Below are 24,485 nucleotides of genomic sequence, written 5' to 3' on the forward strand. Positions count from 1 at the left end.
CACTTCTTTCCTTTGGGTATACATGTTGTCCAATAAGACGCAGAAAGAATAATTGAAATCTAAGTTTATTTTTGAGAAAAACGAATAAGAAGCCTAAAAATAAAAACGTTGAACTCAGTCCACCAATTGCTATGTTCGTCCACAATGGAGATACACACTGCCTTTCTAAATAGATCAAATTATGCATCACCAGTCCTGTAGTAGTCAGTTCACCTGTCATATCCATACAAGTATAATTTCTTCCATCTAGCCGTGTTCTAGTTTCTTTCAACCACAGTAAGAACTTCACCGAAGGACATCCACAGTACAACACATTACCATATAAGGATATATGAAAATTTGAATTTGTATTCGATGTTCTGTCCAGCATATTTCGTGTAGTTTGGTCTATTGTCGTCAACCCGTTGTAGCTCATATGAATATGCTTCAGAGACATTAATGACGTCACATCCGGAATAAATATAAGTTTATTATTAGTTAAAACTATCATTTGAAGATTTTTGAGCTCACTAAAAATATCATTCGGTAAAGAAGCGAGACCATTATTAGAAATATCTAAAACTTCTAGTTTGGTCAAGGGAGATAATAGACGTGATCCACTCTGAATTAAGAAATGATTATTAAGTAGAGTGTTATGTAAACGAAGATAGGTTAAGTTGGAAAATGTGTCAAAAAACTCCACATTTAAAATACTTAAATCATTTCCGCTCAAATCTAAAACGCGTAAATTAGGTAATCCATATACTCTATGTTGAAAATCATACAGACCACAATAAGACATGTTTAAATGATTTAAACTCTCACCATGGAAGAAAAAAACGTCGGACATTTCCCCAATTAGTCTTGGCATTCCGGCTATATCAATGTACTTTAAATTAGATGGTAAAATTAAGGGTAATCCCATGGGAAATCTTTTAATCTGAGGTGCTGTAGCTTGCAACGTTTCCAATTGGTTGAATGGACATATTTTCTGTAAGGAAAGGTCAATCTTTTGTAGGCTATAAAATGCAGGAAGAAGGAAAAACGCTGCTCTATTTATATTGCCTGTGATTGTATTTTCACGAAGGTTAACTTCTTGGATACACTTTGTGAAAAGTGGAAAAGGTGGTGTAAGGAGGACATTTGAGTCTACGTCAATGAGGTTTGCGCTTGATATTTCAAGTTTGGATACACAGATTTGAGAGAGTGTAACCACATCTAAAATATGACCATGGCCGGCGATTATGGTCGTGGAGTAAAATTCCTGTATACTGATAAACTCCATTGTCTTGTTTTTATATACTTCCAGTGCTTGAACAATGTCATTCAGACCTCCGCTATTATAGTGTACAGCATTGAAAAGGAACGTCTGTAAATACGGTAAAGGCTTCAGACAACCAGAGTGAAAAGTTTGAATATGACATCTACTGAGATCCAATTGGAGGATGTGAATTGAATGGAATACAGAAAACGTGTCGTTGGTAATTTCTGTGATCGCACAATCATACGCATAGATCTTGTAGAATGTAGTTCCAAGTGAAAGACTTGTGAGATTTTTCAAGTTGGAAAATCCCCATTGAAACACTGTATTCGGTGTAGTATCAATATTTATCTGTTTTAGTTCAACGAGTTTACTGATTGCTTGATGTGGTAGTTGCGGTTGGTTTTTATGAAATCGAGACATATCCGTTCTCATAATCAATACTTGAAGGGACTTGAGCGGTTCAAAGACATCTACTGGCAATGATTCGTTTGTATAATTCAATCTGTGACCGAATAAGTGAAGTTCTTGCAAGGTCTGTAATCCATTAAAAGCGCTCACTTGTATCAACGATATCAAATTTATACTAAGATCTAAATATCGAAGGTTTGTCAGCTCACTGAAATCATTGTTAAACAAGGTCGTTATATTATTGCTGCTTAAATCAAGTCTTGTGGTATTCACAGGTAAATTCTTCGGTACGTTCAGAAATCCTAGGCCTGAGCAATTAAGGAATGTGCTGTTTGGATAGTGTTTACAAGACTGGGGCGAACCAAAGGTGAGAAATGTTAAAATTTCTACCAACAATAGAACCTTCAGCTTCATTTTCATTGTTATAATGACTGTTTCTTAAATCTAGAAGTAAAAACAATTCACTGGTAAACACGAAGAACAATATTCATGAATATCATCCCTCAAGTAGACTGAACATAAAACTGATTTAAAATGAAATGATCAAATTTGGCCAAAAAAGGTATATGTTGATAAGCGGACTCAATAGTGTCATAACAAGAAATATTAAAACAGAACCTAAAAACATATTGTTGTTCTGTTTTTATATTTCTATATAGCTCTACAATTGATGTATTGATCACTATTTTAACAGTGATATTTCTATATCACTCTACAATTGATGTATTGAGTACTATTTTAACAGTGGTATAGAATTCTATATTGCTCTACAATTGATGTATTGAGTACTATTTTAACAGTGGTATTTCTATATTGCTCTATGATTGACGTATTGAGCACTGTTTTAACAGTGAAAATATTTTACGTACAATCCGATATATCTTTAAAACTAGGTACTTTCAAAGTATTCAAATGTGTATAGTTATAATAATAATAATGTATAGTTATGACATGACGGAAGTTCACTAATGATTACATGTATATACTATAATTGGCCAAGTTTGATAATTCAAATTTTATGTGAATTCTAAGAGGAAGGAAACGTATTTATGTAGCAGACGGAAATTACAGCAATAAAATCATCTATACTAACGTAACTCAAGTTGAATAGATATTTCCCCCCTCCCTCCTTTACATTTACATATCATATTTTCGTAAGACTTTTTGTGAAACGGAGCTACGTTTTACGAACATGACGCTCTCTTTTGTTTTTCTCGTCAATCTACTGATGTTAATGGCCGGCGATATTGAATCAAATCCAGGTCCATCTACTAGACAAAGCCAGATCTCAACCAAGACCGGTGAGTTAGTTCTAAGCAATAGTAAAGATAGTCTTAAAGACCTCACTCAAATTGTTCTAGATTTGAAGGACGAGATAGCTAGCCTCTGAGGGGAAGTGAGGGAACATAATATTAAAGACGAACTCATGACATTGAGGAATGAAGTAAATCAAGTTAAATCGGTGTTAAAGTTAACACAGTCATGAGCAGAGTTGACGTAAATGATACTCAATTGAGACAGAAAAAATCGATATTTTATGTTTTTGACGAAAGTAAAGGAGGGAAAAGACAAACCTGGGGTGATTGTGAAACTTCGATAAGAAAGTTTTTATCAGAGAAATTAAAGATAGAGGGTGCAGAGGATGACAGTTTAGTTTCCATTGATCGTGTTCATCATATCGGAAAAATGCGTCAAAATTCAAAGTCTCGTTTCATAGACTAAAACAAGAGACATAATCCTGTTTAAAGCCAGACAACTGCTCAAAGAATCAAATGTGAGTGTTTCTGAAGACTTCACTCAAAGAGTGAGATCAATTCAAAATACCACATCTCAAAGAGGCCAAGCAGAACAGCGATAACACCGTGACGCTAAAAATCTGATATTAACAAAAAAATGTATTTACTTTTTACCTTGATAAGAAACAATTAGTTCAAATCAATCAATAGCAGCCACACAACAGAAAAACGAATATAATAAACGATCTCTTAATATTGTTTCTTGGAACATTGAAGGCCTCTCATATAAACTTTCAAAATACGATAATTTATGCACTCTAGTCAAACAATATGATATAGTTGGTTTTGAGGAAACTTTTCAAAAAACTCATGATGAATTTTCAAATACTTCCCCGGGATACCACACATTTGATAGTAAGCGAACTTGAGACTCAAACAAATCTTCTGGGGGTGAACTTGCTCGTCAAGTCTGCTCTGTCCATCTACACAAAACGAATTCAAGAACGCGATAATTTGGAAGAAATGGTATGGCTACACATCAACACCAAAAAACTTGGCCTGCCTAGAAATACTATTGTAGGTTGTGTTTATGTCCAACCCATCAACTCAATCTTTTATGATAACAAAGATGTAAACTGTAATATTTCTGCAATAGAATCAGCATTATTCTCTATTAAACAAATTTATACTGATATAGATATTATCTTAATGGGAGACATGAATGCCAGAACTGCAATTGTCACTTAATTGAATGTGACACCGGCACCCATATACCAAGTTTGGAGGCTTGCTATGACATCATGCAAATAAACCACACTCCGACAGATATGATACCAACACGACAAAACTGTGATATGCAAACGAATAATTTTGGAAAGCACCTATTGGATTTGTGTTGCGAAAGTAACATGATAATTCTAAATGGTCGAAAAAATCCCGATTTCCAAGATAATTTCACATATGGTGCGAGTGGTGCGAGTACTATCGATAATATTATTATCCTAATCTTTTCCCTAATATAAGTGTGTTTTCCGTCCTTGACACTGATATATCAAAACATTTCCGAGTATTCTGAGAACTTTTATTATGTAAGAACGTCAAACCAATCAAAGAAATCGTCACAAATTGTCAAGTATAAATGGAAACCTAGTTTTGTTGACCAATTTATATTAAACATTAATAGTGCCGAATTCATGTATAAACTAGACAACGTACTCCAGAAACTGGACGAAGACATGGAATCCTCGATCAAACTTCTAAAAGAAGCACTTTTGTCTACCGATGATAAGTCGAAAATGCGGAGTTGTATGCAACCAGACTATCGTAAACAGCCAAGATGGTTTAATAATCAACTTGTCAGTCTCAAGAAATCAAAATGTGAAATTCGGTTAAATTCATTCCGTATCACAAATAATCAGTATGACCTTGATAGATATCTCGAAGCTGAATTAGCATTTCAGCTAGAATGCTCTACGCAAAAAGACCTCTATCACAAATCAGTATTAGATGAACTGTGTAACGAAAAAGACACGGTTAAATTCTGGACGAATATAAAATACTTCCTTAATGCGTCTTGTGAACATAAACCCGCCATTGATAATGATGAATGGTGCACTCACTTTACTAATTTATTGAATCCCACTACAGACCAAAATGATGCCCATGTTTCTAATGTGATCAATAGTGCAGAGTGTGAAACAGATGTAACGTTTTGTGACGAGCTCAACCGTGATATTACACAACAGGAAATATCATGCGCTATACCCAAACTGAAAAGTGGTAAAGCGACAGGCGAGGACTTAATACCACCAGAATTCTAAAAATATGCCTCCGATAAACTGTTACCAGTGCTCCACAAACTTTTCAACAGCATATTTAACAGTGGGGTTTTCCCAAAGACCTGGTCGACAAGCATCATCCACCCTGTACATAAAAAGGGTGACCGTGACACACCCGCAAATTATCGTGGAATCTCCTTAATTGATGTTGTATCAAAATTATTGTGTTCTATTCTTAACAAAAGGTTTGTCGAATGGCCCGAGGAACATCAACTGCTTGTTGAAGGAGATGTGGCTACTCCACTGTTGATAATATATTTGTTCTTAATTCTATTGTCCAGAAATACTTATCTAAATCCAAACGGAGTCCTATACTGATGTTTTGTCGATTTTAGTACTGCCTTCGATTTAATCCAAAGATCAAAATTGTTTTGTTTACTTATCAAAAAGGGCATGCATGGCCGAATGTACAATTGAACCATTTCAAAAGTTTAGAGCTAATGGTACTTATTCTACAGAATTTGAATGTGTCTCTGGGGTAAAGCAAGGATGTATCCTTAGCCCATGGTTATTTGGAATCGACATAAATGAGCTTGCACTCATGTTGAGATCTGAACGTAGATCAGGTATATTTATCAATCAATGTATCGAAGATGTTTTTCTCTTGCTTTTCGCAGATGATATCTCCTTGGTTGTAGATACTGTAGGCGAACTCCAGAATAGGCTTGATGTCCTCAATACATATTGTTCAAAATGGAACATGAAAGTTAATCTTGCTAAGACTCAAGTTGTAATTTTTAAGAACGGGGGTGTTTTGTCAAAAAAGAAAAATGGAACTATCAGGGTAACCAGATTGATGTTGTCAACCATTACAAATATCTAGATATTATATTTTCAAATAAGTTTAAGTGGAATCTGCGTTGTAAAACCCCATCTCTGCAAGCAACCAAGGCACTTAACTGTATATCTAAACTTGGACAAAGTAATGTTAATATTGCATTTAAATTGTTCGATTCTATGGTCAGTCCAATATTATACTATGGAGCAGAAATTTGGGGAACCGAACTCAAGCCGGACATAGAAAATGTACAAAACAAATTTTGCAAATGGATTTTGTGTACAGGTATGAAAACTAAAAACGCCATTGCTAGAGCAGAATGTGGAAGACTAGAGCTCTTCTTCAATTATGTTATTAAACCGGTTAAATATTTTCTTACAATTCAAAGTACGAGCGACAACCGATTGCCAAAATTGTGTTACCAGATGTTATACGAACACGATTTACATGGTAGGTTTAATTGGTGCTCATCTCTACGTATGTTGTTATGAAGTTCTGGTTTTGGTCATGTGTGGACGCATCAGGGTGTAGGGGACATTACACAGTTTATTGCTTGCTTTAGACAACGCATTAGAGATATAAATTTTCAAAACTGGCAGACTTTTATATCTCAATCCTCTCGCTGTGAATTCTACCACAAGATCAAATCAAGTATATATGCTGAATCTTATTTATCTAGTCCATTATCACATAAACTCCGTTTTTGTCTTGTTAACCTTAGATGTTCAGCTCATCATTTAGAGATTGAACAAGGCCGCCGCCATAATATTACAAGGAGGAGCGAATATGCTCAATTTGTAATAGGAAGCAATGAGGTGACGAGCTACACTTTATAGCATTCTGTCCTATACTTCAAGATCTCAGAACAAATTTCTTGCCCACATGGGTAACTAAATACCCTACAGAGGAAAACGTTGTCAGAATGTTTACGAGCCAAGACACAAGTACAGTTCGTTCTCTGTCCATATTTATATATAAGGCAATGGAAATAAGAACGGAAATCTTAAAGTCATAGATGCTTCCGATATTGTATCGATTCTGTATATATATTTATATTCACCCTTATTTATTTATCTAGTATGTAATTTATATTATTTAACCAGCACGATAATTATATATATATATATATTTATATTTATTTACTTTATTTAATTAACATAATTTTGTTTTTAATCGTTTATACAAAAAAACATTGTACTTTAATACTGTAGGCATATTGTCTTAGAATAACTGAATAAATAAATAAATGAAACGGAGCCCAGGACCGTAATTTGAGTCAAGTCGTTTCCTGTCCGGGATTTCAAATATACGTTATTTGCATCGTGTCCAGACCTATACCTCAAATATTCTGTTATTCTCCTGTATGTATAAATGTACTGCGCACTGAATACTTTACTCCATATATCGATCTGTACGAGTTGGATACTTGAATATATTGATTGACAAGATCAGTCATCTCGAAGATCGTATAGATGATCTAGAACAGTACTCGAGGAGAACCTGTCTAAGATTTTGTGGTGTCCCAGAAGATCAAAACGAAAATACCGACAATACAGTTTTGAGTATTATCAACAGTGAAATCCTTTATGACCTAAATATTCAATTGTCTATTTCTGACATTGGACTTGGTAGTCCTAGACAAAACCAGCCCAGAGATATCATAGTGAGATTTCTAAGTTACAGGTGTCGCGGCTTAGTATTCAAGAACAAGGGTTATTTGAAGAGTTATAATAGGCATAGAAACTTTAATATTTTTGTCAACGAAGCCTTAACAAAACAGAGATCTATCTTATTTAGAAAAGTTCGCAATTCGTTCAAAGATAAAGAAATCGACAGCTGCTGGACCTATGATGGTCGTATCATCGCCAAAACGCATCAAAATAGATTAGTAACAATCCAGACATAGGCAGACTTCGTAGAATTTTCGAAATCAATCGGCATCTCATTCTACAGTTTCAGAGACCCCTGCCACCAATGATCAAAACGATAGGGTCATCCCATCTGCGGCTGCATATCCTAATCCTAACCATATTCCGGTTCAAGCCATGAGACCTGATCAACAGTTACGTCCAAATAACCTAGCAGTGAATACTGGTCCTTCCTCAACATCTACACCTGTATCTAGGATAACCGATTTCTTTAATAATGAGCGAATTAATGTACCTAACCATGCTTCAAGAGCTTTTCCTCAGAGAGTCAGCAATGATTCTTTGTCCCAACAACCTACAGAATAGGATTTACCCAGGGTGACCAAGGAGCATAGAATATTAGCGTGGAATATCAACGGTCTCAAATCAGTTGTTAATGAAAACTCATTCCTGGAATACATCTCTAACTATGACATTGTGCTTCTCTCTGAAACCTGGTTAAAGGATCATGATCTGTTAACTCTAAGTGATTTCAATCACTGTTTCTTTATTAATCGTGGCAATGAATACTACCTTGGTAAACGTAACTCGATATGTGGTGGTCTTGCAATATTTGCTAAACCTTATTTTAATAAATTAATATCATGTGTCCTTAAAAAATCATGGGGCTTGAACGTGATAAGGTTAGATCGCTCTTCGCACAATGTAAAAGATCTTTATATTATATTTCTGTATATTCCACCCGTATCAAGTTCTTTTCATTACTTAGTCGAATTCGATATATTCGTGGAAGTTGAACAAATATGCCTTTATTATCAGTCTTTGGGTAATATTGTGGTTTGTGGAGACTTCAATAGCCACACCAGAAATAATTCAGATCAAATTAGTAAAAATAATATTGGGCAATATTTATTCAACGACCTCGAAGAATCTAGTTGTGATATGATTTTGTTTCCCAGATTCACTCAAGTTACTGTTTTGAATAGTTTCGGTAACAAACTTTTGGGTCTTTGCAAATCTACTGGATGTCTTATAGTTAATGGTAGAATTGGTTTAGATAAGGGTATTGGTAAATTAACATATTGTTCCTCGAAAGGTTCAAGTATAATCGATTACGTGTTTGCCGACTTAGATACATTCAAGACAATTCGTTCTTTTGAAGTTCTTGAATTTACAGAATTCTCGGATCACGCAGCTTTGAGTTTTAATTTAGAAAGCATTCAGACTCGTGATGCTTCAAATTTTGAGGAACATACCTTAAATTCCGATCTGGATTACGAACGTTTTGTTATTAGATGGGATTTGACGAAATAATGTCAATTTAGAAATGCACTCAGTGAACAATGTAACAATCTCAATTTAATTGTAAATTCTATATCTGTTGTTAATGATATTCACTCTGCGGTTGACAATATTATAATATATCGGTATCTTGTTTCGGTCACAAAGTGAAACAAAGGGGTTTATCTAGGAAACAAAAGTATTGTAAAAACGTTTGGTTTGATTCAGACTTTAAAAAAGCAAGGGAATCGTTCTCGAAATGTAGAAATTTGTTTATTAGAAAACGTAATCCGGTGAATCAGAAAGCTTTCTGTTCAAGTCGTAGTGTATATAGTAGTGTAAAGCGCAGAGCTAAAGCTAAATACGGGAGAAAAATTGGTCATTCTATAAATCAACTATATAAATCAAATCCTAAACTTCTCTGGAATCATTTGAAAGGTCAAAAAACTACTGTTACCAAAACTAATCTAACATCTAAGGATTTTTTCAACCACTTTAGGGAAATCTACAATGAGCGTAATTCTGACGAGCAAAACAACTACGAGAGTTCTGTCTTTGAAGACAACATATTTATTGAATCTCTGGATGAAGAGATAACCCCACATGAGGTTGAGCTTGCCATTAAAAAACTCAAATGTGAGAAAAGTTCTGGTCCCGATCAAATTTATAGTGAATTCTTTATACATGGTTCTAAGTTACTCCTTCCTTTGATATGTAAAATTTTCAACATTATTTTTATCTCAGGCTGCTACCCGACCGGTTGGTCCGAGAGTCTGTTAGTCCCTGTTCCCAAGAAAGGTGACCTGAACAATGTGGACAACTTCCGAGGAATCACTATCATGAACATATTTGCAAAGCTTTTTTCAATAATTCTTAAAAGTAGACTTACAAAATGGTGTGAATTTAATGACAAGCTCAGTGACTCTCAATTCGGTTTTAGGGCCAATAGAAGTACCCTTGATGCGATATTTATACTTAATGGAGTGATTGACCACTCACTTAATAATAGAAAAAAACTGTTCTGTGCATTTATTGACCTGCGGAAAGCTTTTGATTTTGTTGACCGAAAGTTTCTATTGGTTAAGCTTACCTCTCTTGGAGTAAGCAGCACAATGATTAATATTGTTAAGTCAATGTATCAACAAGTCAGTAGCGTGATTAAATTCAAAGATGATTTGTCGAGTTCTCGAGTTTCTCAGGGGTCAAACAAGGCGAACCACTTTCTCCTTTGCTTTTTTTGATTTTTATAAATGACCTCGAAAGTTTCCTTGTCAGTAATGATCCCGAATTAGTTAAGATAAGTAATACCATCATATACTTTTTACTCTTTGCTGACGACACTGTTCTCTTTGCGAACAGTGAAAGAGCCTTACAAAAACTCTTAGATAAATTTTGTTGTTATTGCCGTAGTTGGGACCTTCAGGTTAACGCTCACAAGTCTAAGGTAGTGATATTCCACAGGGGAAAGTTAATACCCAAATTCAGTTTTAAAATCGAAAATACGAAGTTAGAAATTGTCACCGAATATGTATATCTTGGTATCTTGTTCTTCCAGAATGGTAAATTCATTAAAGCCGAAAAGAGCCTAGCTTCACAGGTCGAAAAGGTTCAGGTTCTTTTATTGCCTCTATAAAAAAATTCATATATCAATACAAGCAGTAGGTGTTTAGCATATAGGTCATTAGTTGTTACAGTTCTCCTATATGCTTGTGAAGTCAACGCTGGTTTTTCATATGTTTTTAACAATCCACATTTGTTTAATTTTTTATCAATTAAGGCACGTATCAAAGATCAATACCATCAGGAATGGTTTGCTTCTCTAGAGCAATCCAGTAAGTTAAGATTTTACAAAAACTACAAACTAAATTTTGATCGTCGAAACGGGTCGTTATACCAAAATTCCGCGTAATAAGAGATATTGTTTATGTTGCAAATCCATATATATCGAAGACGAATTTCATTTCCGTTTGTGTTGCCCTTTATACATTGACTTGCGCCGCCGTTTATTTCATCGTCGATTTTGGGCGTTTCCTTCAATTTTTAAAATGAATAGATTATTATCTCCTAAAAATAATAATGAACTACTTAATTTGGGTAAATTTCTTTTCGAAGCAATCAAAATCAGAGAAGACCTATTAACACACTAATGCTGTCAACCTTTTGGGATTTCTTATTATTCTATGTAAATGTTTTGATTTATATAATTGATAAATTGTATATATTGTTATTTTTGGTATTTATTGACTTTAACCAGATTGATTTACATTGTTCATATTGTTCTTCCGTTAAATTTTTTGTTAAATAGCTATAGTATGTATGTACTTTGCTTAATAAAGTATCTATCTAATATATTCCTTCAGACACGTAAATATACGTAATATAATAATTTTCTAACCTACCGTTAAGTTACTGACAGGATTCAGTTATAACATATTTTGTTCACATATAATTCATATAGAATGCTTCACTAATACTTATCCTTCTCCACTACACCACGATTATTATTCATGGTAATTAAAACTTCCTTTCCACTTGTTGCGTGGTAGGAAGAATATTGGACCAATATTTCAACGATATGTAAGTAGATAAGTTACAGTGAATTGACTACGTAGTCTACAACCATGGCAATAGCGAAGTCTCAATTTAAAGGGGCATTCAGTTGTGTTTTTTTTCAGTCGAAATTTCCTTTGTTCAACTTTGTGAAAACTATACACCAAAATCTAGAAAAACGTGTCCCTTAACATTTACGTTTTAACCAAAAAAAATCTAGCTGTTAAAGATGGGTTTCCTTATTTTTAGTGTCAAATTGTTGCATATAATAAGGAGATTTAACCAATCATAAATGACCATGTCTTGATAAACAAAACAAGTGGTTCCCTAGCAAGATACACCCTTTTCCCTGATAAATTTAATATAAGTATTAGCACTTTCATTAATGAAAATAAGGGAACCCATCTTTAATTTTTTACATTTGATGTTTTACATCACTATTGTAATCTTTCCAAAGCAGTCCCATTCTGATGAATTATGGGCTGTGAAAAACAAAGTAAAGCAATATGACAGCTTCCAAGCAGCCGATATTCCACGATTTGCCATTGTTTTCAAAAATGAGTCCTACTTAAATCTCTTTGATGGGTTAAAACGACATTGTAATTTGATTTAAGTTAGAATTGTCCTGATTAATAATTACGAGCGTTTATTTATTTAGAGAGCATCAATATAAAACCTAAATGGATCTCACATCATAGCGATCCCGCATGTTGCGAATAAGAATAAGTTTTGGAACTCATGACCATTTTCATTATTTGGGATATCGGTACATCTAATTAAAGGCTAGAAATATTATTGGGAGTTGCTCAAATCGTTTTTAGATCGCCAGTTTTTTTAGACTTATCACCACTACTTTTGGTAACTATACAAAGCTGAACAATAAATGATACCAATGTTCTACAATGTCCCTGTACCCAAAACGGTACCACAATATAGTTGTCTGGCCCTAACTGTTACCTTGTCTAAAGGAGCCCTCACACCATAGCAAATGCCGCTTGCGTGTGATTGCGAATAAACTAGGCGTCATAACTTCCGACCGTAACTCACGTCGACTAGGTTGTATAGTTTGGAGGTAGCACTCTGAAAAGTTTCTTTATTCGCAGATCTATAACAATAATTGTACATTACAGTTTGTAACTAAAATAAAAACATCAGATCAATATGTAGGTGAAGCAGATCACTGTGAGCGTCAAGGAGAGAATGAAACTCAACCAGAAACACCACAAAGTTATTGTATCGTCACCTTTGACATATTCCTTATTCGTTTCCTTGGACGAAAACGCTTTCATATTTGGATCAACGCGCGCTGATCGTTTCCTCAAGCAGTTGAATAGGTTGTGCTTGATATCCATTTTGACTAAAATAATACATATGATAGTATACACAGCGCTTAGTCCTTGTAATATCATGATGTAGACTGATAACACCGATATGGACGAGGATGTTTTAGGCAGAATACCACTGACCACATTAAGGAACACGGTGTAGGATAGGAGAATGGTGACTGCTACTGAAACCGTTTCTCCTGATGAAGCTGGAATCAGTATTACCATAGGATTTAGTAACGATGAGACAATCAGAGGAGTAACCAGTGTGATGAGATAAAAATCTGGCAGTCTTTTAATGATAAATTGAAATTGTACTGCTGATTTGCCAAATTTCTCTACTATTCGACCAGTATGGCTCAGTACCATCCATTGGCTCCCAGAAATTGAACTGGACAGTAATTCAAAATCTTTAAACCTTGTTTTGTCAGATGTCATATAGAGATCTATGATATGAAATTCACAGACTTGTACATCGAATGGAAACTTGGTTATATCCATTATGCATTCTATGTTGGCATACATTCCTTGCTCCAAGAGAACCATTCCTGTATAGTTAACAGACAACAGCGATCTGTCATTCACTTGTATATTGAAGTCTCCGATGGAATTAAACATTCCGAAATGTGGTGTCCATAATGTTGATGGTAATAATGTAAGATCTGTTATACCTTCATATAAATTAGGATCCCACGTTAGAAATTCATCAATCCAGTTTATTTCTATCCAAAAACTAAAGGTCATCATCTGTTCACTCTCAATTAGTAGAATTTCAGCATAATTCAATACTAAATGATACTCAATTTTGGTAGACGTGTTATTGACGGGTCTGAACACAGGATCATAGCGTTCAGGAGACAGTAACTCTCTTTTCAGTTTTAAATTGGTGTTATACTCCGCTGATGAACATGCGATAAAGAGTACAAAAGTTGCCGAAATATAAACATCCATGATATCAAAAGCCTGATTGCTTTGTTACTCTCTTGTTCTCTGAAACAACTGATTGAACTGTCTTGGTTACTAATAGATAGAAATATTATCAATACACACCCACTTGTATCTGATGTAATGTCTAAACTACATATCTAATTGCTGTTTTCGTACTTTAATTGTCCGATATTTATTTTCCATCGTTCTGTAAAGTAGGAAGTGGGCTATATTTACAAAGGTCTACAGCTAAAATGGACCAAGAAATCTGTATATTATATTACTATTTACAAACTGTATTGACCATATTATTATTATAGCATACTTTGGTTGAAGACAAACTATACATTATTCTACCAAAAACAGGATGCAGATGTAAATGGACTTAATGTTTATCAATATGACCTGTTAGAAATTACTAAATAGAAAGAATTGGTTTTTAATAAATAGGGCGCATTGTGAACTGAAATATGGGGATATATAGACTTTTCATGGTTGCCTCTTAATGTTGAGTAAAATAAATTTGATGCCTCGACTTAAAAATCAAACTTGATAAACCATGCAATTTGGCAACCCAAGGCAAATTCTAAAAAGTTCCTTAGTTATGTAAACACATACAATAGGTATCAAGACTTGTCTATATCATGGACAGTGGCGGAGCCAGGTTTGCATCCAAGAGGGGGCGAAATATCTGAGATTGCCCGAATTTCTAACCTTGTTATGAAATTTTTTGACTGAAAAACTACTTACATTCGGGGCTGCGAGGAGGGCGGGTAGGGGGATTGGGGTTGGGGTTAGATCATGGACTAAGCGCTGTGTATAATATCATATGCATCATTGTAGTGAAAATGGATATTTTAAAACAAATCAAACAGAACCTATCCAACTGTTTGCCGAAACGATCATCGAACGTTGATCGCCAAAATATCGTTCACTTAATTATTTCAGGAAGTGTAGTTGTAAAACCCCCCAGAGCTATTCAACAAATGTGTGTCACAGTTTTAAAGTGCGAAAAGATGAAGCTGGAACACAATCAAACTATAAAAATCTTTTTCAAAATATGTGAGAACTTTCTTGTCTGTTTTGAAAAACTGTTAAGAATTTCAGAACCAAGTCGATTATATGTGACTGGAAAAAATCACTTCAAATGTGTTCCTGATTTGAAATGGTTCTCAGGAAGTGCTCAAACACAATAAAACAAAACAAATTGGTATGAAAAGTTACCAAGCTACAAGGCTGAATTTGCAAGCAACATCCAGATGGACAAACAAACAAACAAACAACTCAAATATCTGCCATGGAATAGAACATAATTTTTGACATTTTTCATCGAGAAGGTATCGATTCGTTGTTCAATGCCTCAGCGAACTTGGAGGATAGTGAAATTGATTACCTAAATAGTAAAATTACAAAACTCGGAATTCTGAAGTAAATTAGAAATATGAAGTCAGGGACATCTCCCGGCCCTGACGGAATAGGAGTAGATATTTATAAATCATGTTTATTGACATTCGTCCCAACGGTTGTTACACTGAGAGTGAGAGTACTTATATCCCCTTTGCAAATCCTCCATTATAAAGACTGTCAGTGACTCATCTAGGCGAGTGGCGGCTCTTTACCGGGATTCTGACATAGTATTTTCCTTTCTTGTATTCTGAGACTTCTCTGTTAGTCAATTGATTTAGGTCTTGAATGTGTTTTAATAGTCTTTAATAGCTTTAATATACCTCAAACTAGAAATTTCACTGTCTATTTCTATATATTTGTTTTCTATATATGGCATAGTCTCACTTAAATTCAAGTCGAATTTTTAACTTTCAAACGTGAATGATTATGGATACACACATGGATTTGGAGGTTCAAATTTCGACGACGAGCTGTGAAAATATAAATAAAACTGCTTTATTTCCGGTTTCTCAGATTCAGCTTGGGCGACCCTGCTTCCAGTGTAATTCACAAATGTAGACAAAAACCGTACAGATTATCTATGATATATTATTTGAATTGTCTAAGAAAAAAGAATTCTAACCGAAAGTGACGCATGCGCCGTTGCCGGTGTCATTTATTATCCGATTTGTATGAATTTATTGTCTATTAAACCTTGTTACTTTGTCTAAAACTTGTTGGAATTATAATTTTTTTTTTCATTTTTAAATTTAAAATTTGAAATCTTGTAAACTTGACAATCAATGACCTTGATTTTTTCAGTTTAGAATGTCCTTGACCTCAGCTATCTATAGATATGCTGATATGAAAACATAAAATACTGAAATCTGATATTTTTGCAACTTTCGACTATACCTCATTCTCTAATAAACACAAGGGCTTGATATTGTTTAGATTATTAATGACCTTAAAATTTTCGTTGTAATGATACTCCATTCCTATCATCAAATGTATTTATCCCACATCAATGTGGTTTACATTATTAGAATGTATTCGTAATTCTCTGTGACATGGATGGTTTGCTATAAGAATTCAAATCATTAAATTTGGATAAATTTGGATAAAAAAAATTATGGTTTTATCTCATAAAATCCTTACCTGTCAAAATGATTGCCAGGGTGTTAAGAGTGTTATACAACATTGCTAACAAAATTATTGGTTTGAACTTTTACTGTCAAATCAGTGAGCTAGGAACAAATTAATCTGACTACGTAATTTTGTAAAATTTAAGAATCAACAGGTTTATGGATATATTTATTATTTAAATACAACGTTTCATTACACTCACAGGTAACTATTATAACTCCTAATATATAACAGAAAAATCTTAACAGCTCAAAAAATAACTCACATATTATTAGGAATAAACAGTTAGATTAGATCAACTCAGCTGGTTATACGTATAACTATCTGTATTAGAACTCAAACTACAAATGTCTAATACTTTATACATTATAAGTGAGCTAGAGAACAAATTAATTACATTATGTATTTTTTTAAGCCTTAAAATATCTATTTATGTTTTTTAAAAAATTGTTACATACAAATTTGAAACAAACCTCCATTTAAAGCTTTAAATTCGCAAGTTATTTAACCGTTGAATTAGAACTCAAACAACAAAGTCTAATATTTAATACAGGTACAGAAAGTATCTGTTATAAACCTAAGTTGGCAGACGATGCACATTAGAGATATTTCATATTTAAGAAGAATGGATTATCAAATCCTTTAGCGTTCTTACTTTGTTGGCTATATATTACCATGGAGTACAAGTACAATTTCTTTCAACTAATTTGGAATCCTTCATTATAAAGACTGTAGATAAAATGTACAGATATGCAATATGTTAATACGCATCTGCTTCTCGTTTTGGTTATCCCAATTAGTAGCCGATTAGATCCAATTTTCGGTAGATCGAGCCAGATGCCCTAACGGGAAAATATTAGTTCAAATGAGAAGTAGCCTCTCGCGAGAATGAGCCCGGATAGACACTATTATTGACACTTTAACTGCCAATACTTGATAAGAGTTTTAATTTCCTGTTCACAAAGTAGGCTGTTTTCAATGTCATAAAATTATTTCTTTAACATTTCCCTTGGGTGAATCTATGGTGTCGCTTACACAGAACTAGCACATTCAATAATTACGCTGGCATTGAAAAATAGCAATAGTTTCATTTAGTGGGGAATTTTAAGGCCAATACAACTTAAAGTTACCCACAAAATAGATGTTAAGCCAAACCAAGACGATATTGGTGTTTATAATGAATAATAATATTTATATAACTATTCATTTTTTCTTATGCTTTTTTTATTGTCCGATCGCGACTACTAGTCAAATTATTTACTTGATTTATTTACCAGATGCGCTAGAGTTTCAATTTTTGTGTGCACTAATTGCAGGCTTAAATGTACCGCGGGGAAAAGCTAACGGGCTAGAAGTATCGAAAGGTCCAAAAACAAATGGTTAAGGTCTCGTTGCCACCCTCTGAGATGTTCACAGTTATAGCTATTATTATTGTCATAGATCTGCGAAATAAAGAAACTTTTCCGTTGCAAGATCAATTATTGTTGTATTTACTTCAAACCTATTACACTTATTAGTTGGGTGGAGTTGCGTTCTGAATTTATGACCACTAGTTTATTAGCAACCATGCGCAAGTGGTGATCACTATGGTGTGAGGGCCTCTTGAGTTTTATTTATGATCATGTAACTAATTTCATAATTTTTATATTACATTAGCACTTGTTTAAGATCGTCTATTTATTTATCCTGAAGAATGATCATAGTCTATTGAAGAAAGATAATGTATTACAAAAGCAGATCTCATCTTATTAAACGAGGTTGTGTATGAAAATAAGGATGTTATAACTGAATCCTGTAAGTAACTTAACGGTAGGTTAGAAAATTATTATATTTCACCTATATTTAGGTGTATGAAGGTGCAAATAGACGAGGTAGGCTATAATATATGGAGTCATGTATTCTGTGCGCTGTACGATGTAGATTTATATATACAGGAGAATATAGATCAATAGGATATTTGAGGTATAGATATGGACACGATGCGGTTAACGTATATTTGAAATCCCTCGACAACACAAATTACGTATTAGGCCCCGTTTCATAAAAAGTCTTACAATCAATTTTGTCGTAAATATGGTATTTTTTCATGTAAAAGTCCACAACTACGACAAATTCTTATCGTTAGTCAAGAAAAAGTGTTCCGACTCTATAATACAATTAGCTCATTTTTTTTCAAATTAAATTGGTCCATGAATTATTCGATTCCCTGTGTCACTTGTGAATAATCCATCCATTCAAACCGCATTTGAACGAACAGGGTTTATACTATATACCGCGTTGGAAAACTCGATTAAGACTGAACGAAATACTTTTTTAGGTAACTGTTTGGGTCCTTTTGTTTAATTTATTAAGAGTTGGAAAATATAGTATTTACTAGAACAAGGGTTCCAAATATACATTTTAAGCTTCGTGCATGTTATCTATGAAAATCTATAGACAAGTTGCATTAACTAACGTCTGCTAGATTAGGTAATTGTAGGTTTGAATCCTCCTCAAGGTAAGATCAATTCTAATGCCATGGCAAGTGCTCATGAAAGTCGGCCGGTGTAGACTTAAATCTTGTGAATGTGAATTCTCTTATTTTGTAACTCTATATAACAGTTTGTAGAAAGTAATGATGAACATTTTATTGTTGATATTTACGTCGACTGCATAAAAACGTTTCTTCCTCTTAGAATTCACATAAAATTTGAATTATCAAACCTGGCCAATTATAGTATATACATGTAATCATTAGTGAACTTCCGTTGTGCCATAAGTATACATTATTATTATTATTACTATACATTATTATTATTATAACTATACATTATTATTATTATTATTATAACTATACATTATCATTATTATAACTATACATTATTATTATTATTATTACTGTACATTATTATTATTATAACTATACATTATTATTATTATTATTATAACTATACATTATTATCATTATAACTATACATTATTATTATTATAACTATACATTATTATTATTATTATTATTATAACTATACATTATTATTATTATAACTATACATTATTATTATTAATATAACTATACATTATTATTATTATTATTACTGTACATTATTATTATTATAACTATACATTATTATTATTATTATAACTATACATTATTATTATTATAATATTGAATTGTTTTTACTTCTAGATTCAAGAAACAGTCATTATAACAATGGAAATGAAGCTGAAGGTTGTATTGTTGGTAGAAATTTTAACATTTCTCACCTTTGGTTCGTCCCAGTCTTGTAAACACTATCCAAACAGCACATTCCTTAATTGCTCTGGCCTAGGATTTCTGAACGTACCGAAGAATTTACCTGTGAATACCACAAGACTTGATTTAAGCAGCAATAATATAACGACCTTGTTTAATAATGATTTCAGTGAGCTGACAAACCTTCAATATTTAGATCTTAGTATAAATTTGATATCGTTGATACAAGTGAACGTTTTTAATGGATTACAAACCTTGCAAGAACTTCACTTATTCGGTCACAGATTGAATTATACAAATGAATCATTGCCAGTAGATGTCTTTGAACCGCTCAAGTCTCTTCAAGTATTGATTATGAGATCGGATATGTCTCGATTTCATAAAAACCAACCGCAACTACCACATCAAGCAATCAGTAAACTCGTTGAATTAAAACAGATAAATATTGATACTACACCGAATACAGTGTTTCAATGGGGATTTTCCAACTTGAAAAATCTCACAAGTCTTTCACTTGGAACTACATCCTACAAGAGCTATACGTATGATTGTGCGATCACAGAAATTACCAACGACACGTTTTCTGTATTCCATTCAATTCACATCCTCCAATTGGATCTCAGTGAATGTAATATTCAAACTTTTCACTCTGCTTGTCTGAAGCCTTTATCGTATTTACAGACGTTTATCTTCAATGCTGTACACTATTATGGCGGAGGTCTGAATGACATAGTGCAAGCATTGCAAGTATATAAAAACAAGACAATGGAGGTTATCAGTATACAGGGATTTCACTCCAAGACCATAATCGCTGGGCATGATCATATATTAGATGTGGTTACACTCTCTCAAATCTGTGTATCCAAACTAGAAATAACATACGCAAACATCATTGAAGTAGATTTAAATGTCCTCCTTACACCACCTTTTCCACTTTTCACAAAGTGTATCCAAGAAATTAACTTTCGTCAAAATACAATCACAGGCAAAATAAATACAGCAGCGTTTTTCCTTTTTCCTGCATTTTCTAACCTAAAAAAAGTTGACGTATCCTTACAAAAAATATTTCCATTCAACCAATTGGAAACGTTGCAAGCTAAACCACCTCAACCTAATAGATTTCCTATAGGATTACCTTTCATTTTACCATCTAATTTAAAGTACCTTGATATAGCCGGAATGCCAAGAATGATTGGAGAATTGACCGACGTTTATTTCTTCCATGGTGAGAGTTTAAATCATTTAAACATGTCTTATTGTGGTCTGTATGATTTTCAACATAGAGTATATGGATTACCTAATTTACGCGTTTTAGATTTGAGCGGAAATGATTTAAGTATTTTAAATGTGGAGTTTTTTGACACAGTTCCCAACTTAACTTATCTTCGTTTACATAACACTCTACTTAATAATCATTTCTTAATTCAGAGTGGATCACGTCTATTATCTCCCTTGACCAAACTAGAATTTTTAGATATTTCTAATAATGGTCTCGCTTCTTTACCGAATGATATTTTTAGTGAGCTCAAAAATCTTCAAATGATAGTTTTAACTTATAATAAACTTATATCTATTCCGGAGGTGACGTCATTAATGTCCCTTAAGCATATCCATATGAGCTACAACGGGTTGACGACAATAGACCAAACTACACGAAATATGCTGGACGGAACATCGAATAAAAATTCAAATTTTCATATATCCTTATATGGTAATGTGTTGTACTGCGGATGTCCTTCGGTGAAGTTCTTACTGTGGTTGAAAGAAACTAGAACATGGCTAGATGGAAGAAATTATACTTGTATGGATATGGCGGGTGAATTGACTACTACAGGACTGGTGATGCATAATTTGATCTATTTAGAAAGGCAGTGTGTATCTCCATTGTGGACGAACATAGCAATTGGTGGACTGAGTTCAACGTTTTTATTTTTAGGCTTCTTATTCGTTTTTCTCAAAAATAGACTCAAATTTCAATTATTCTTTCTGCGTCTTATTGGAAAAAATGTATACCCAAAGGAAAGAAGTGAGTTTGTAAACGATGTGGCAGTGTTTCCTGATTTGAATTCCACTCATAGATTCATCCATAATGAATTAATGAATGAATTAAATGTCAACCGAGGTTTAAATGTGGATTTAGGCCGACTTGGACGCTCTGAAACAATCAATATAGTAGAAAGCATACGTGATAGTTGGAAAATAGTTCTAATCGTAACTAAGGATTTTTTAACATCGGATTTATGTTTATTTACAATATGTAATTGTTTATCAGCTATCACCCTGACAACGCCAAATAGAATCATTCTATTGAAAGACAATCAAGCAAGAATTCCCCCCAATATTCATCATTTATTTGAAGCAATATCACAGGCAAACGTGTTTTATTTTGATATTCAGCAATCGTCAAGTGATGAGTTTTGGAACAGAGTCTACGAGAGGCTAACATTTGAAGAACCTATGTAGTGTAACCAGCAGAGTATTTATACTCTTTGTTAGCCGCGCCGTTTTGGTATATAATGAATAAAATTGATAAGATCTCAGACGAATTACCAATTCAGAGATTTTCCAGCTTGTTTTATAAACCACTTGTGTTTATATCTAATGAAAATCCTTTCATATAAAATTCCAGCGATTAGCTCTGTGATTTATTATTCCTACTCTACATCCGACTTCAGATAGCCTTAACAAATAAAAGCTTACTGGTAGCCGGTCGATTGAGTATAGTGGGCTGATAGTTTCCTTGAATAATGGAGTGATTTACAGGTAAAGGTACAGGTACACGAATGGTTTAGGTCGTCGATTTTTGTCGCCGTCTAGAGCCTTGCAAAGAGTTTCTATACCGATCGGCACTAGGGGACAAAAATCTCCAGTCGGTCGTTTTCCACCATGTCTATAATCACGGTCTGTTTTGCAGACGATAAAACTATCGAAGACAATAATCAAACTTGTTTAATATTTAAAATCCTGTCATGGACGCGATTATCTTGTCGCAGAAGCACGGGCAAATGCGAGATTTTAGTCAAAATCCGCACCTTTAAGCTTACATCGTTGGAATTCGTCGGTGAAGCATTTAATTGGAAATATTTATAAAACAGTTTACAGAATAATTGAATTATGTATATTATCATTATGTACTAAAACCAAATCAACTATTAGTCTGTACTGTCATTACGTTTTAATAACAATTATAAAAACACCAGAAAGTATTATAACTATATAAAAATTGGCTAATATTAACGCTTAACTTAGAAAGCTTTAAAGGGGCAGTCTGATTTGGGGTTCTAAAAATAAACGACAGGATTATTTTACATAAAATGTTTAGATGTTGTAAGGGACACATTTCTCTATTTTGATCGATAGTTTTCGTTAATTTGAGCACCAAAATTTCCCCAACTACTAGAATAAATCAGACTGGCAAAACCGCGAAATGTTAGCTAGAGATGAACTTGGCGAAATTAATAGCTAACTTGAGTAAGCATGGTCTGCTTCGCACGCGACACCCGCCACTACTACATCAACATCATGAGAAACAATCAGACGACTTTATGCCTGTTCAAATAAATCAGCCGAGATGCAAGAAACAGGTTTGTAATATTTGTCCAGAAGTTCCCTTCTTAAATAAAATTTGAAGTCTATGTGTCAAGTGACCCTGCTTAAGCAATGTCAAAGTCAAAACTCGATCTCTGGCCAGGAAGTCTTCATAAATCGAACAAGCCCTGGAATAGTATAGCGGATGAGTTGTACAGGCCATAAGCATTGAGCTTGGTGTAATTGATGGAAATCAGACTGTTTTCTTTTGAAAAAGATGGAAATTTGATGAAAAATGACACTAAGAGTAGCAAATGTTGGGTGACCTTTTTTCCATTCTTTATACCGTATAATTGTGAATATAATGCGCACTCCTTCTTTATTTTCAACATAATTGAAGTGCTACCATCAAATTGAACGTTGACATGAACAAAGCACTTTCTATCTGTGCAACTTTTGCAATTTTTGAAATTTCTTTCCGATCCGGTTTATTTCATTTCCCACTGATCTTGAAGTTGAAACAATCTTCTCCACTGATACTAGCACAATTGGATTGACTGTTGCCTTTCTAAAAGTTTTTTATTACCGGCCCTTCACCTGCTACTAGTTGTACATGGCCGAGGACGTCTTGCAGAATTCAGAATACCTGGTATGATCGCCAAAAACATGATATATGCAGTTTTTAATGTCGCAAATTAATTTCTTACAAGCCATCGGTCTCCATAGCTTGACTAGACTTAAATTCAAAACAGTGCTTAGGAACATATGTAGTAGTATTTGTTCCGGATGCCAATATGGAGCAACTCCCGTGTGACTTGTCCAATTATTATTCCCACTCCTCCAAGAGCATTAAAAGAATGCTTATCGCTTCTTTTGCTTCATTCACCTTCACATACAAAGTTCTGTCATAGCAGAACACCTTGATAATAGTCATTTCTTCCTTTAACAACAAGACGGTTGACCAAAGTACACATTTGTGCCTTAGAACATAATGCAGTATACATTTTAATCTCAGACACATCTTTCAGACGTTGGTCGAAGTCGATTATTCTGCAACCATTAAACACTTTTTTCTCTTTTTTTTAAATTTCAAATTATAACCTGGACCCTTAGATACAGAATATTCAGCAAGAGGGGGTCCTCACTGACTATTATCAGTCCCAACAATCCTCGATAACTTTTCAAGTAATCTTCTTCATCCAAACTTGTGACAGTGAACCTGCAGGATGATTTCCACCT

The 24,485-nt window shown here is 33.8% G+C and overlaps 5 protein-coding genes across 5 annotated transcripts; 3 read left to right on the top strand and 2 right to left on the bottom strand.

Moving 5' to 3' along the window:
• Positions 1 to 268: 268 nt before the first annotated feature.
• LOTGIDRAFT_77193 (hypothetical protein) lies at positions 269 to 1,978 on the bottom strand (the record flags this gene model as incomplete). Its single annotated transcript, XM_009067249.1, has 3 exons — positions 269 to 359; positions 444 to 601; positions 1,802 to 1,978. Coding segments are annotated over 3 exons (426 nt in total), but the record flags the coding sequence as incomplete, so codon positions are not given.
• Positions 1,979 to 4,682: 2,704 nt separating this feature from the next.
• Positions 4,683 to 8,237, top strand: LOTGIDRAFT_169050 (hypothetical protein; the record flags this gene model as incomplete). The annotated part of the gene is made up of 3 exons (XM_009067344.1): positions 4,683 to 5,166; positions 6,289 to 6,453; positions 7,963 to 8,237. The coding sequence occupies 3 exons, from the start codon at positions 4,683 to 4,685 to the stop codon at positions 8,235 to 8,237; spliced, it is 924 nt and encodes a 307-aa protein (XP_009065592.1).
• A 4,570-nt stretch (positions 8,238 to 12,807) lies between these two features.
• Positions 12,808 to 13,978, bottom strand: LOTGIDRAFT_169051 (hypothetical protein; the record flags this gene model as incomplete). The annotated part of the gene is made up of 2 exons (XM_009067345.1): positions 12,808 to 12,839; positions 12,946 to 13,978. 2 exons carry the CDS (start codon positions 13,976 to 13,978, stop codon positions 12,808 to 12,810), a joined length of 1,065 nt encoding a protein of 354 aa, XP_009065593.1.
• Positions 13,979 to 19,682: 5,704 nt separating this feature from the next.
• Positions 19,683 to 20,060, top strand: LOTGIDRAFT_132833 (hypothetical protein; the record flags this gene model as incomplete). The annotated part of the gene is made up of 1 exon (XM_009067346.1): positions 19,683 to 20,060. A coding segment is annotated over one exon (378 nt), but the record flags the coding sequence as incomplete, so codon positions are not given.
• Positions 20,061 to 20,966: 906 nt separating this feature from the next.
• On the top strand, positions 20,967 to 21,470 carry LOTGIDRAFT_132941 (hypothetical protein; the record flags this gene model as incomplete). The annotated part of the gene is made up of 1 exon (XM_009067347.1): positions 20,967 to 21,470. A coding segment is annotated over one exon (504 nt), but the record flags the coding sequence as incomplete, so codon positions are not given.
• Between the last annotated feature and the right edge of the window lie 3,015 nt (positions 21,471 to 24,485).

This window comes from Lottia gigantea (genome assembly GCF_000327385.1).
Source record: "Lottia gigantea unplaced genomic scaffold LOTGIsca_81, whole genome shotgun sequence".
Classification (NCBI taxonomy): domain Eukaryota; kingdom Metazoa; phylum Mollusca; class Gastropoda; family Lottiidae; genus Lottia; species Lottia gigantea.